At 45.0% G+C, this 15,086-nt stretch overlaps 1 protein-coding gene and 1 long non-coding RNA gene across 2 annotated transcripts in view; both read left to right on the forward strand.

The window, feature by feature from the left end:
• Positions 1 to 5,658, forward strand: part of LOC118665989 — a 12,514-nt gene extending 6,856 nt beyond the window's left edge. The window contains exon 3 of the long non-coding RNA XR_004970792.1: positions 5,422 to 5,658. This is a non-coding gene — a long non-coding RNA (uncharacterized LOC118665989). The remainder of the gene's footprint in view (positions 1 to 5,421) is intronic.
• Positions 5,659 to 5,829: 171 nt separating this feature from the next.
• Positions 5,830 to 7,532, forward strand: LOC118665990 (ubiquitin-conjugating enzyme E2 R2-like). The gene has a single exon (XM_036327519.1). It carries the CDS (start codon positions 6,506 to 6,508, stop codon positions 7,208 to 7,210), a length of 705 nt encoding a protein of 234 aa, XP_036183412.1. The 5' UTR covers positions 5,830 to 6,505; the 3' UTR covers positions 7,211 to 7,532.
• Positions 7,533 to 15,086: the final 7,554 nt, after the last annotated feature.

Raw genomic sequence — 15,086 nt, forward strand, 5'->3', positions numbered from 1 at the left:
AACAAAATGTGAATGATATAAACCTGAACAAAATAAATATGCAATGAAAAACTATGGAGAGGTGACAGAAAGCACGTGAGTATTAATTTTTCATGGGTTGTCTACCTTTAATGCCTAAAATTAAAAAGTAATTTAAAATATTAATAACTCCTGAAAGTTTTCATAATTTCTTAACCTAGAAAGAGTTCTTACAAAGTAATATTCCTCATATTAAAGAAAAATATTTTCTTTTGTTATATCAAATTCAAGTAAAATGAATTAAAATTAGACTATTTCTATTAAAATAGCATCTATCATAGAGCATTGTACTAAACCAGCCGTGGGCAAACTACGGCCCGCAGGCTGGATCCAGCCGTTTAAAGTGAATAAAACTAAAAAAAAAAAGACCGTGCCTTTTTATGTAATGATGTTTACTTTGAATTTATATTAGTTCACACAAACACTCCATCCATGCTTTTGTTCCGGCCCTCCGGTCCAGTTTAAGAACCCATTGTGGCCCTCGAGTCAAAAAGTTTGCCGACCCCTGCACTAAACCATGGATAGAATTGACTCAGTGTTTTATGTTAATGAAGGGCTCTGGAACTTTAACTCTGAGTGACCTTAGGCAACTCAAGGTTTCCTTGTCTCACTTAACATATTCTGCAAAGTAGTTATAGTTGTTCCCACCTCCTAGTGTTGTTTTGGAGGTTAAGTTAGACAATGAATTTAAATAGATTAACCTGACATCTAACACAATGCCTAATAAATAGTAAGCACTTAATGAATGTTAGTCACCTTCTTCATCTTGATCACCAGGCAGAGAAAAAAATCCTGGACTCCTGTTTAGGAGATGATGTCCACTAGGTGGCACCAGCTCCCACTTAATATGGTATGCTGTATTCCACCAGAAATTTGGAAGTCATATGAAGAGGCAGAAATAGAACTGCAGTGGTAACAAGACAGTGTGCATATATAGACATAAATATATGTGACCCACAAACTAAGCATTTGATCCATAATAATTACCAAAAGCATATCTAAAACAACTACAAGTCAAACGTGTTCTGGTTTGATTCCCAGACTGGAGTAGATTTCTCTGCAGAGAGACTTTGAGAAGCCCTCCTGTTTAGTATTGGGGTGTGGTGGCGTGATGCTTGGTCAGGTTTGACTAACAACTGGGGCTTTTGTTTCCCAGAAATGTGTTCCTCCAACTTTGTTTTGCCGAGCAGGGTGTGACTTGGAGAAGGTCCTGTGGAAGGCTAGAGATTTTTGTGTGCTATTGGAGGAAACTTGCAAGGATGGACAGAGAAACAGACAGCTGACAGAGAGACAGAAACTTGGTTCGAAGTGCAGAAAAGTTCAGATAGGGAGGGGTTTAGCAAGTTTTTTATGTGGTAAGGAAAAGCAATAATGTTTTTGCTATTAGATAGGCTTTTCTGACATCTGAGAAAATAATCTTAAGATAGAGCAGGAACAGAACGGGCTGGACATTTCAATACTTTTTTTTTTACTTTTCTTTCTTGTCATCCATTTCTATTATCCCTAAATCTTCAAATAAAATCTTGTTTAGCCCAGCCAGCATGGTTCAGTGGTTGAGCATCGACCTATGAACCAGGAGGTCACGGTTTGATTCCCAGTCAGGGCACATGCCAAGGTTGTGGGCTAGATCCCCACTGTGGGGCATACAGAAGGCAGCCAATCAATGATTCTCTCTCATCATTGATGTTTTTCTCTCTCTTTCCCTCTCCCTTTTTCTCTAAAATCAATAAAAAAAAATTTTTTTAAATCTTGTTTAAAATATATTCTATTTTAGGGAGTTACAGGAGAAGTTTGTGTCCATCTTTGGGCTGGATTATTACACCAATTGGAACCATATTACAGAAGTAAGGTGATGAAGTGTGTGAAATGTGAGAATATTCTATGGGAATCCTCGTTAATACTTAGAAAAATCAGATAAAAGCCTGGAAATCCTACAATTTCACAGGATGGAAGACTTTGTCATTTGGTATTAAAGGACAGGGTAGTTCCAGAAGACTGGCCATGTTAATACACTAGTCCAGAGAAGGTAGGGGCTGCAGGTGGATCCAGAACAGGGAGTAGTTGACAGACAAAGCATACCGTCAAAAGTGAAGCTGGGAAGGAACAAACATGAAGCAGAATTAAGTTGGTTAAGAGGAGAAATTGAAAAGAACAATTACTTCTGAGCTTTCTGTTTAGAAAGAAAATAACGGCCAGTGGCAAGCCCATTCCTTCAGCTTCCTACCCCCCACCCCAACCTATCCTTACTTCCTTGCTATCCCAGAGGAAAGGGAATTCTTTGTCTTATATGTGCTAACTTTGCTCTTGTCTGCACACCATCCGTTATCTATTCCCTCCCATACATGTTCCATTCTTTCATTACTGGTTCTATTCTCATGAAATATATATATAAAAGTTGAAGTTGCTACCTTTTAAAACAAAACAAAACTCTCGTCATTTTGCATCTTGTAATTACTGTCCTTTTCTTTTTTCCCTTCGCAACCAAGCTTCTAGAAAGAGCAGTCTCCCTGGCTACACTTCCTCTCTTCTCTTCCTATTCCCTCCCTGCACTCTGGCCATTTTGCCAATACCCAACTGCAAACGGCCCCCCTGAGGTTACCAGTGAACTTCTCCATGTTAAACTCGTGTGATTTTCAGCCTGAACCTAAGCTCTCTGCAGCATGTGCAAGTGTTAATGTTTATTCAGTAATTATTGAGCACCCACTTTGTGTTTGACACCGTTCTAGGCACTTCTATGTGTTTGACACTGTCCTAAGGCACTGTGACGTATAGATAGAGGAGGTCCTGCCTCAAAGGTGTAGCCAGGTTATGACATCAGAGTAAACTGGCCTGGGGCCAGAGCAAGGGGGATGCTGAGCCCCACAGCTTTGGTGGGGCAGCAAGCACTTACAAAAATGCCAACCTTTGATTAGCTTCCCTGCTTGCACTGCAATTGAATTTCAGACCGCTTGCTCAAATGTTACTTACATCATATTATTAACAACTCTGCTACCAACATACTATCTCACAATTGCTGAAAATGTAATACTTTAGGAGGAAATGACCACTCCTTACGCTCCTAAATGCCACCTCTCCCCCAATTAAGCTTTCCTTATATCCTCTTGTAGCTTTTTTGTAGTGGGGTGGAGACTCACAGTGTACTTTCAAGGAACCTCTCACAGATCCCTTGCCCCCTTCCACCATGTAAAGACATAGTGAAAATGCATCTTCTGTGAGCCAGACAGTAGATCCTCACTAGATACCCAATCTGTCAGAGCCATAGTCTGACTTTCCAGCCTCCATAACTGTGAAAAATAAATGTTTGTTGTGTATAAGCCACTGAGCTTATGGCATTTTTTAAATAGCAGCCTGAATGGACTAAGACAAGCACCCATGGCACCAGGTGGGGATGGAGAACTGCTTTACATAGTGTGATCAAAGAAGGCCTCTTTGGTAAGATGACATTTAAGCTGAGACTTACAAAGAGTTAATTGTTAGAAAACTTGGGGGAAAGCCTGCCAGGCAGAAGGAAGAGTAAGTGCAAAGGCACTGAAGGACTTGGGATGTTGGAGTCATGAAAGGACATCCGTGTGCCTAAAACTTTGTAATGTGACAGTGTTTAGAAAGGCCACCCAGGAGAAAGGAACTGACAACAAAAGGGGCAGGATCCAGAGCACAAGGACAGGGGTTTGCTTTGATCAGAGCAGAAACACATAGCGTTTAAAGCTCTTTTCCCTTAGTTTTAACAATTTCACTCTCTCTCTTAATTCTCCCCCTTCCTCTCTCTTCCTCTTCAGTCTGCTTTTTAGAACCCCTCCCCTTAATTTTGGTTGTCAGCAGGGTTCTGTCCACAACTGCCTTCTAATTATCCTTTCCACATTTTCTTATCCCTAACCACCAGGCTGGACCACTCTTGGGCTTCACATTCTCATATCCAACTGTAGATATGCATTTAGTCTCCCAGATTAAATCTCCAGCCCAGGCCTGGCCTCTGACTTTCTGATTTAACTACTTATTTGACACTCCACTTAGATTGAAGTATCTTGACTTTGACATATCTGAACTTGGGATTTTTTAACTCCACCTCCCCCAACATACAAAACACAACATGAATGGAAGCAGGGCAGGCAGAGGGGTTTGCTTATTGGTGGCCCAAGTTCCACCTCTGTTCATAATTTCAGCCCCATTCTTTGATACAGACTTGAAGGTTTTTTTACATTTTATTTTTTAAAATTGATTTTAGGGAGGGAGGGAGCAAGAGAGAGAGAGAGAGAGAGAGAGAGAGAGAGAGAGAGAGAGGGAATGAATCATCAACATAAGAGAGAAACACCAATGGGTTGACTCCCACATGTGCAGCCTTTTGGTGTATGGAAGAGCGCTTCAACCAACTGAGCCACACCAGCCAGTACTGAAGTTTTTAATTTTTAAAAAAATTTAAATTTTTTATTGTTGAAAGTATTACATATGTCTCCTTTTCCCCCAATTGACCTCTCCCCAGCCACTCCCACCACCCCCGCACATCTGTCAGAATGGCTATCATCAACAAATCAACAAACGTGTACTGGTGAGGATGTAGAATAAAAGGAACCCTCATGCACTGCTGGTGGGAATGCAGACTGGTTCAGCCACTGTGGAAAGCAGTATGGCGTTTCCTCAAAAAATTAAAAATGGAACTCCCATTTGACCCAGTAATCCCACTTCTAGGAATATATCCCAAGATACCAGAAACACCAATCAGAAAGGATTTATACACCCCTATGTTCATAGCAGCACAATTTACAATAGCTAAGATTTGGAAACAGCTCAAGTGCCTGTCAGCAGATGAGTGGATTAAAATACCGTGGTACATCTACACAATGGAATACTACATGGTTGTAAAAAGAAAGAACTCTTACTATTCGAAACAGCATGGATGGACCTAGAGAGCATTGTGCTAAGTGAAATAAGCTAGTCAGAGAAGGATAAGTATATGTGATTTCATTTATTTGTGGAATATAATGAACAGCCTAAACTGATGAACGAAAATAGATCCAGAGACATAGAAACATTGAACAGACCATCAAATCTCAGAGGGAAGGCAGCTGAGGGCGAGGGGGGATAAGAGAGCAACCAAAGGACTTGTATGCATGCATATAAGCATAACAATGGACACAGACAGTAGGGAGGTAAGGGCATGACTTTTTTTTATGTAAAATAGCATTGTAAACATTGGAGCTTACCAATACTTTCAGCACTTCTTTTGACCTAGACATTTGAGAGGACTTTGTCCACATCCTTGAAGTTAGGCATGGCTATGGCACTTACTTTAGCCTCTGAAATATGAGTGAAAGTTACACATTGCTTCTGGATGGAAATATCTAAGAGAAGGCACACAATTCTCCTTCTTACATTTTTTTTTTTTTCCTTTTACTTTCTGTATTCCAGGTTATCATTTGTTGAGGTGTAGATGTCTAAGATAAAAGAGCCTGGAATGCTGAGCCATCATGTGGAAGAAAACTGCCCAGAGAGTCATTAGACCTACAGCAAACCCTGAGCAAGGAAGAAAATAGAAGAAAAAGTGCTGGAAGCCGGTCCATCCTTGCTGCTTGACACAGTCGCTGCAGGGAAGAAACATCTGCACAACATATGTTTCAAGGGACCTGGCGTATATAGCATACTGTTCTTAATATGTTTGTTCCCCTTCTTGGCGCTATGTGTTTTAACCAAGGTCACCTCTCCGAGAAAGGTTGTTTCCCCAGGTAGGGTTTTTCCCTGAAGTTAGGGAGGGAATAAAACCCCTTAACTAAGTGCCAGGCGGGTAGTTAATCACTTTAACTATGAACAATCACGCTTAAGCTACATAATCTTTACTCCCTGGAATGGAGATAAGAAACGCCCTAACCTTTGGAATAGAAATTGATAGGATTAAAATCAACTGGTATAAATACAGATGTAACAAGACAATAAAACACAGAACTTGGAACCTTCTCCAGAACAGGGTGTCTTGGGAACTCACCTGGCTGGAGAGACTTCTGGAAGAGACTGCAACCACACATCAAGGCTTGATCCTTGAGCTGACCTCTTCCTATTTTTCCTACTACGGAAAGCCCTGGATCTGCTCATTAGGTGAGTGCACGATTGCCCATTTGCACTATTTTAAAGAGAAACAGCAGCCGCAGCGGCCCCAGAGAAGAACGAGAGGGCGAGCGAGCGTGGTGCTCCCGGGCGGCCTGGCCCCCTCTCCTCATCATCGCCAGCCCTCTGCCGCCTTTCTCCGCTTCCACCTTTTCTCCTCTCCCTCCAAGTGGAGGCCCCCTCTGGGGCGGGCAGGACCGGGAGTGAATTCCCCTAACTCCTTCACCCTCTCCCTGTACCTGGCCCCATTGTGAGGAGAAGGCCCGGCCCTGTCCGGCCCGAGTCCTGTGTGAGGAGCACCCGGGCCAGCCCACAGTTGTCTTGGGCCTGGTCCAGCTCGGCTGGTGTGTGAGGACTGGAGCCCCGGCCAGGCGCCGCCACCGCCACCGCCACAATGGCCAGCTCCCAGAAGGCCCTGATGCTGGAGCTCAAGTCCCTGCAGGAGGAGCCGGTGGAGGGTTCCCGGATCACCCTGGTGGATGAGTCTGACCTCTACAACTGGGAGGTTGCCATCTTCGGACCCCCCAACACCCTCTACGAAGGCGGCTACTTCAAGGCGCATATTAAATTTCCTATTGACTACCCATATTCACCACCTACCTTCAGATTCTTGACCAAAATGTGGCACCCCAACATTTATGAGAGTGGGCATGTATGCATTTCAATTCTTCATCCACCCGTAGATGCCCCACAGAGTGGTCAACTGAACTCCGAAAGGTGGAATCCTACTCAGAATGTCAGGACTATCCTGTTAAGTGTCATCTCATTGCTTAATGAGCCCAACATCTTCTCCGCAGCCAATGCGGATGCTTCAGTTATGTTCAGGAAATGGAGGGACAGTAAAGGAAAAGACAAAGAATATGCTGAAATCATTAGAAAACAGGTTTCAGCCACTAAAGCCGAAGCAGAAAAGGATGGAGTGAAAGTACCCACGACCCTGGCAGAATATTGCATCAAAACGAAAGTGCCTTCCAATGACAACAGCTCAGATTGGCTTTATGACGACTTGTACGACCTTGACATTGAGGATGAAGAGGAGGAGGAGGAGGAAGATGCTGACTGTGATGACCATGATGATTCTGGGAATGAGGAGTCGTGACCTGCTCCTTCGAAGCCCCTGTACTGCCCTGCCATCTCAGGCCAAGGGAGAGGAGCAAGTGGGGACCTAGCAGTGGCCCCTCAGCAAAACCCCATCACGGGGGGTGGGGAAAACAAACATGGCTCCTGCTGACTCCCCTTGTGGATCTCAGTTGGCTCCTTTTTATGGACCTCTTAATGGAGGGAAGGTAATTGTGAACGAAAGGGGCCACATGCTGACCTGACAAGCTGAGGGGAGGCCTGCATGGCAGTCTGAGAGACCTAAAGTAACCACAAAGGATGGTCTGAAATTAAACTTTAACTCAGAGCAGTTATGGTGGGCAGTTACGTCCTAGACCGGTATCTTCACTGACAAGGTCATCCTTTACCTTAACTGAGCCTATCTGTCTTTTTGCATCTATGATAACACACCCTTGAAATGTCTGGGTAACTTGTAACTTCCCTTTTTCTGGAGCCCCTGGGGCACAACCAAATGTGCTGGGTGCCAGGACAGATACCACAAACCCCTTCATTATCATGTTAATTGATCCTGCACCCACCTAAGTGTGTGTCCATGATTTTACTTTTATCCAATCCCAGGGGTTTCCCTGCTTTGCTTTATCCCTCCTCAATCTATCACCAATGAATTTCATGTAACCCACTTATGTCCCTCCTTTGATTGAAAATGTATAAATACAAATGTAACCCCGCCATTCTCCGGAGCATTATCTCAATTCCTTGAGGTTCTGTTTCCTGGCATATGTTGACAGTTTGGCTCAAATAAACTCACAAAAATTCTAAAAAAAATAAAATAAAATAAAAAATAAAAAAACAGAACTTGGCTGGAGATTGTGTCTAGAACCTGGCTAGAGAACCTGGCTAGGCTGCTGATCAACTGAACGCCGTCTTCGTGTCATTCCTTCTTCGCCGACTCCGTCCACACTTTTGGGAACCCCTGGACCTGCTGGGGTTGGACCCCAACAATTGGCGCCCAAACAGGGTCCCCCTAGGTAAGCCCTCCCGCACTCGGGATGGATAGGACTGCACCGTAGGGCGCTGCAGACCCCCTTATAGAGGATAAGTAGGGTAAGAGGGTGGATAGTACAGAACTTGGATTGAGGAGATGGGTCATACTGAGTCTAAAGAGAAAATACTGTATTAATCTTTTAACACATATGCTTACTAGCAGAGGAGTTAAGGTTACTCCCAGACAGAAAGTTTTTTTTTTTTAAATATATTTTATTTATTTTTTACAGAGAGAAAGGGAGAGAGAGAGTTAGAAACATCGATGAGAGAGAAACATCGATCAGCTGCCTCCTGCACATCTCCCACTGGGGATATGCCCGCAACCCAGGTACATGCCCTTGACCGGAATCGAACCTGGGACCCTTCAGTCCGCAGGCCGACGCTCTATCCACTGAGCCAAACCGGTTTCGGCGACAGAAAGTTTTATACAAGAAGTATGTCCATGGCTTTCTGAAGAGGAACTGTTAATTTAGAAACTTCGCCTAAAGTAGGAGAGCAATTAAAGAATTATTACAGATACCATAGATCTGAGAAGGTCCCGGCAGATACCCTTTCCCTCTAGAATTTAATTCGTGACACCTTGGCACCAGAGGCAGAAATGGTTGAACTTTCTCAAACTTTAGTCCCTCGGCTCCACCTAGAGGGGACACATCATTATTGTCTCCAGCTCAATCTAAGAGCAATTTAGCTATGCCTACTGATCGGAAGGAGAATAAATATCATAAACATGACCCTTGGTCCTTTCCAGTCAGTAGAGAGGAAAAAAGCCCTCCCATTCAAAACAGGCTCCCTAAATTAGAAAGGAAGCCTAAACCAGGTCCTCTGGCTCCTATGAGCTCCATGTCTAAATTTCAAAGGGCGGTAAGAGAAGCTGAAGCTAATGGAGATCTTGAATTCTCACTCTGCTTCCCAGTCATGTATGAGAGTGAGGGGGACGAAAACCCCACCTGGGAGCCTATACCTTACAAAATACAGAATTAAAATTGGCCTGCTCTGAATATGGACCTCTAGCTCCTTACACACAAACCTTGGTAGAAGCCCTGGCCAGTAAATGGATGACTCCTTATGATTGGTCACAGGTTTGTAAATCCTGTCTCTCAGGAGGCGATTACTTATTATGGAAAACTGAATATGATGATCTTGCTAAGAGAGCTGTAGCCACTAGCAAAAATTCCATAGGAGGAATAACCCTAGACATGATATTAGGAGGTGATTTTATCACAGCTCAGGAGCAAATGTATATGCCCAAAGAGGCACTTATTAAAATAACCAGTTCTGCAGTAAATGCCTGGAAATCTCCACCTTGTGCAGTAGGAAAAACAACCACCCTTCAGAGGTTAAACAGAAGGTCGAGGAACCGTATCAGGATTTCCTTTCTGGCCTTGTACAGGCAGTCAAGAGAGTAATCAATAACAAAGAGGCAGCCGATATTCTAATCAAACAACTGGCTTTTGAAAATGCTAATAATACCTATCAGGCTTTATTAAGGCCGATTTGCAGAACAGGAACTATAAATGAATTTATAAAACAGTGTGCCAATGTAAGTCCAGCATTTATACAGGGTGTAGCTATAGCTGTAGCCCTCAAGGGGTAGACATACCCTCAATATGTACAGGGCATAGGACAAGCCAGCAATAATACAGGTAATAAAAGAAATATGAACTGCTACTCTTGTGGCTTATCTGGGCACTTTAGCAGAGAATGCCCAAATAAAAATAATAGGCCAGATGGCAAGCTCCTCGGCAGCCTGGAAATACATCAGGGAATAATATTAATCCTCCAAAAACTGTCCCCGATGTCAGAAAGGATTCCATTGGGCAAAGGAATGTAGATCAAAATACCATAAAAATGGTCAGCCTTTAAATTCTACAAACCGCTCCCAGGGGTTCTATCCCATCACCTCAATTGGGAAACATGAGGGGGCCAGCCCCAGGCCCCTGCAATAATAGGGGCATCAACCCTCAACCCCTCTGCAAATTTCAATCAGTCAATGACCTCTTCAGGGCAACCCCAGGCAGTGCAGGATTGGACCTCCACTCAACCACCCATGCAATACTAACCCCAGACTCGCCAGTAGCAGCCATTCCTACAGGAGTGTCTGGGCCGCTGCCTGAGGGAACTGTAGGTTTAATATTAGGACGGAGCTCCACCTCATTACAGGGGATCTTAGTCATCCCAGGAGTTGTTGATGCAGACTACACAGGAGAAATACAGATTTTACTTTCCCCACCCACCACAACTATACAGATTCAGCCCAACCAGAGAATTGCCCAATTAATCCTGTTACCAATACATAAAATAGGGACAGCTGTTACCCAGGAAGCTAGAGGGGCCGGAGGCTTTGGATCTAGTGATGCAGCATTTTGGATACAAGAAATCCATGCTACTAGACCTACAAAAATTTTACAAATTCAGGGAAAACCAATTGAAGGTCTATTGGATACAGGAGCAGATGTTTCCTGCATAGCAGGGAAGGATTGGCCCTCTTCATGGCCCAGGCACACCACCTCCACTTCCCTAGTAGGACTAGGCAAGGCATCTAATGTAAAAAAGAGTTCTCAGATTTTAACTTGGGCTGATGAAGATCAATATTCAGTGTGGGGAGCCAGCACGGCCATGGCATACTCAGCCCCAGGGCGCCTTATATGCCATGCCAGCTCAGCCCGGTTCAGTGACCCTGAATGGGGAGGGTGAAAGGATTGAGAAAGGACAGACAAGAGAATGAAAGCTGGGTCTTGGTGGGACGCTGCTCCCTGATGAGGAGACAGCGCCAGCGCCCACAAGCCGTGTCTTTATTTTATAGCAGATGCCATGAGGCAAAGTAGGGGCGTGATCAAGTTGTTTACAGCATTCTCGTGAGTTTCAACCTCACTCGACTATATGCACCCGAACTCTATCACACGTGGGGCCACGTGTTCGGACCATAGGTTCAAGCTTACAACCACAGCCGTTGGCTATAATAGTGCTGGGAAGGCCCTGCCCTCCAGCTGGGACTTGCACATGGCAATGAGAGGACCCTGTCCTTTCATTGGTCCAAGGCTTGAACCTGGCCAAAACACTGTAGTCGTGCCCCACAATTCAGGAACATTCTGTCCCTATGTAATTACAACTATTCCCTTTACATTATGGGGAAGAGGTATCTTGTCTCAAATGGGACTTCTATTATATAGCCCTAGTGGTGTTTGATTTACTCCTGTTACAAAAAATTACAAGAAAGTGAGTTTAAATATTCCTCTCCTCATTATGTTCTACAACATACTCTATTTGTAATATACTAAATGTAGATTCTGAAGAAATTCCCCAATGTACAGACATTGGAACCCTGATCTAACTAAACCTAAAGCCCTCATCAAATGGAGAGACTTGCTTACAGGAACCTGGAAGGGACCTGATGTACTTTTAACCTAGGGGAGAGGATATGCTTGTATATTTCCACAGGACGCAGACTCACCTGTGTGGATTCCAGACCATCTAGTCCGGCCTTAAGTCTCACCGCCCTCCATCTCCGCCTCACCCTAGCACACCTGACCAGTGCCCGTCTGCAGCAGATGTGCAGCCCTGAGCTGGAACAACCTGTCCATTGGGAGGATCACATGTGCCTCCTTTTTGTCCGTCCATATGTCCCAGATCTGCCCCACATAATCTGACTACTTGTTTGCTGGTTCTTTGGCCTTTCTCCTTCTCTCCTGAACACAGCCTTTTCTAGAATCTCCCTACCCTACTGTTCCAGGAAGGGCACCTCCCTTTTCTGCCGTGACTAGCGGGTGTCTGGTATATGCCCCATATGTGGAGTTGTCTTGTGCCAAGAGCCTGACATCCTGGGCTGAGAAAGCCCTGTCCCAGAACTACATGCTGACAGGTCGTTCCTCCCTTGTCCTGTATTGGCCCCTCTTGCCCTTGTGTCAAGAGGGACCCTCTTCTCACAGTCCATTTGCAGGCGAGGGGAGCCCAAGGCAGGTGCTGGGCGTGGAGGCCATGGGGGCATAGGCTATCAAGGAGACAGAACTGAACCTCTTGCAGGGGGGCGCTGCCCCTCCCTCATTTGCACATCTCACATCACCCTTCTTGGCCCCGGAGGATGTCTGGTTAGCCAGAGATGGGTAAGATTCCTCAGGGAAGGAACAACCTAAGACAGGCACAGTCACAGAGGGGCCATCAGGAGACAATTTGGGGGTCAACAGAGGTGGGGCACAGACCCTCACCCCCCCAACTTTGCAGAGACCCAAACCCTCACTCCTTCTGAGGGAGGTCTCCTGCCCCCATGGCTGCTTTGCTTCCCATGCCCAGCTCAGATCGGGACCCAGGTAAAGACAGAGACTGACTGACAGCAGCTGCCCTGCCCTCTCACTGCAACAGGACTTGTTTCCTATTTCTACCTTGGACCACAGGGAAAGGGGCAGCTGAAGGAAAGGGCTGTGTCAGGATGCTGCTTTCTTCCCTTTCTTCTCCCTCTTTTTTCTAAACACTTCCATGCCTTGTAGTTCTTTTGCTTTCTCTTCTTTTTCTTTCTACTACCCTCCATCCCCGCCTCCTCCACCTCCTCCCCGGTATCATCCATATCGGCCAACCCAAAGGGCACAGCTGACTCCTCCCCGGACATCGACACCACCGTCAAGCACGGCCCTGATGGACCCATGATCAGGCCTTCAACGTGCTGACGCTTCGGGAAGCCCGTCGCCAATGACGCTGACCGCTAGCCAAATCAACAAGGACAACCAAACCACCGACTTGAGGACAGCTGAAATCCCTTGACTGAAGAGGCCAGCAACCTTCTATAGGAACAAGGCTCCTTGTGCACTCCATCCATTATGTTTATAGCTATACTCACTATCACTGCTTGTCAGTCTTCTTCCAAGTCATAAACAACCCAATCTGAGAGGTGGCTGCACAGAATATGTTTCAAGGGACCTGGCGTATGTGGCATACTGTTCTTAATATGTTTGTTCCCCTTCTTGGTGCTATGTGTTTTAACCAAGGTCACCTCTCCGAGAAAGGTTGTTTCCCCAGGTAGGGTTTTTCCCTGAAGTTAGGGAGGGAATAAAACCCCTTAACTAAGGGCCAGGCGGGTAGTTAATCACTTTAACTACGAACAATCATGCTTAAGCTACATAATCTTTACTCCCTGGAATGGAGATAAGAAACGCCCTAACCTTTGGAATAGAAATTGATAGGATTAAAATCAACTGGTATAAATACAGATGTAACAAGACAATAAAACACAGAACTTGGCTGGAGATCCTGTCTAGAGAACCTGGCTAGGCTGCTGATCAACTGAACGCTGTCTCCGTGTCATTCCTTCTTCGCCAACTCCGTCCACACCTTTGGGAACCCCTGGACCTGCTGGGGTTGGACCCCAACAAAAAAGAGCTTTGTTTTATAAGTCACTGAGGCTTTGCTTTTTCAGTTTTCCGGTGTGTGTATTTTTGGTTAGTGTAGTGTAATCAAACGCTATGCAATTAGATATTTAAGACAAATCTCTTCTGGCTCTTACTTACAAGTAGCTGGTTACCTCTAAGCCTCAACTAAATAGAAATTCTGGAGCTGCCAGGGCCCCCAAACAGTCCCTTTTCAAGTGCCGGGGTCCAACCCCAGCAGGTCCAGGGGTCCCCAAAGGTGTGGATGGAGTCGGCGAAGAAGGAATGACACAGAGACAGCGTTCAGTTGATCAGCAGCCTAGCCAGGATCTCTAGCCAGGATCTCCAGCCAAGTTCTGGTCTGGATCTCCAGCGAAGTTCTGCTGTTTATTGTCTTGTTACATCCGTATTTATCCCAGTTGATTTTAATCCTGTCAATTTCTATTACAAAGGTTAGGGCGTTTCTTATCTCCATTCCAGGGAGTAAAGATTATGTAGCTTAAGCATGATTGTTTGTAGTGATTAACTACCCGCCTGGCATTTAGTTAAGGAGTTTCATCCCCTCCCTGACTTCAGGGAAAAATTCCTACCTGGGGAAACAACCTTTCTAGGAGAGGCATCCCCTCCCTGACTTCAGGGAAAAATTCCTACCTGGGGAAACAACCTTTCTCGGAGAGGTGACCTTGGTTAAAACAGCGCTAAGGGGAGCAAACATATTAAGAACAGTATGCTATATACACCAGGTCCCTTGAAACATATGCTGTGCAGATGTTTCTTTCCTGCAGCGACTGTGTCAAGCAGCAAGGATGGACCGGCTTCCGGCATCCCATATGTTTCATGAGAACAGAGATTGTCTGTTTTGTTTACCACTCATTGGATAGCCAGCTCTTAGTTCTGTGCCTATCAGAAAATAGGTGCACTGTTACCAATGAATGAATAAGGAACTGATGGGAAAACTTATGTCCTAAAAAGGGGTAGGGGTAGGGCGAGGGTGTGTGCAAATGATACTAAAAAGAGAAGCTAGCCTGACTGGCATGGCTCAGTGATTGAGTGTTGACCTGTGACCCAGGAGGTCATGGTTCAATTCCCAGTCAGAGCACATGCCTGGGTTGCAGGCTCGATCCCCAGTGTAGGATGTGCAGGAGGTGGCCAAACAAAGATTCTCTCTCATCATTTTTATCTCTCCCTCTCCCTTCTTGTCTGAAATCAATTTTTAAAAATGTTTTTAAAGAGAGAAACTAGCCTTAGCTATTTAAGCAGGCAATTTGGTCTTCATGTGGTTTCTCCCCTGAGTACAGATTTTTACCCTGAGCTTCCTCACACTGTGTGGCTGACTGTGTCTCTGTTTAGGCCAACCACTGACTGTAGAGAGGAAGGAGCTGCAGTAAATAAGAGCGCAGCGTCACTCCCTAGGGCAGGAGTGGGCAACCCCTGGCACGCGTGCCAAACATGGCACGCCAGTAACTTTCGCTGGCACACGAAACCCTCTCTTATAATCTTCCATTTACAATTTTTTTT

The sequence above is a fragment of the Myotis myotis genome, unplaced genomic scaffold (genome assembly GCF_014108235.1).
Source record: "Myotis myotis isolate mMyoMyo1 unplaced genomic scaffold, mMyoMyo1.p scaffold_m19_p_11, whole genome shotgun sequence".
Lineage (NCBI taxonomy): Eukaryota > Metazoa > Chordata > Mammalia > Chiroptera > Vespertilionidae > Myotis > Myotis myotis.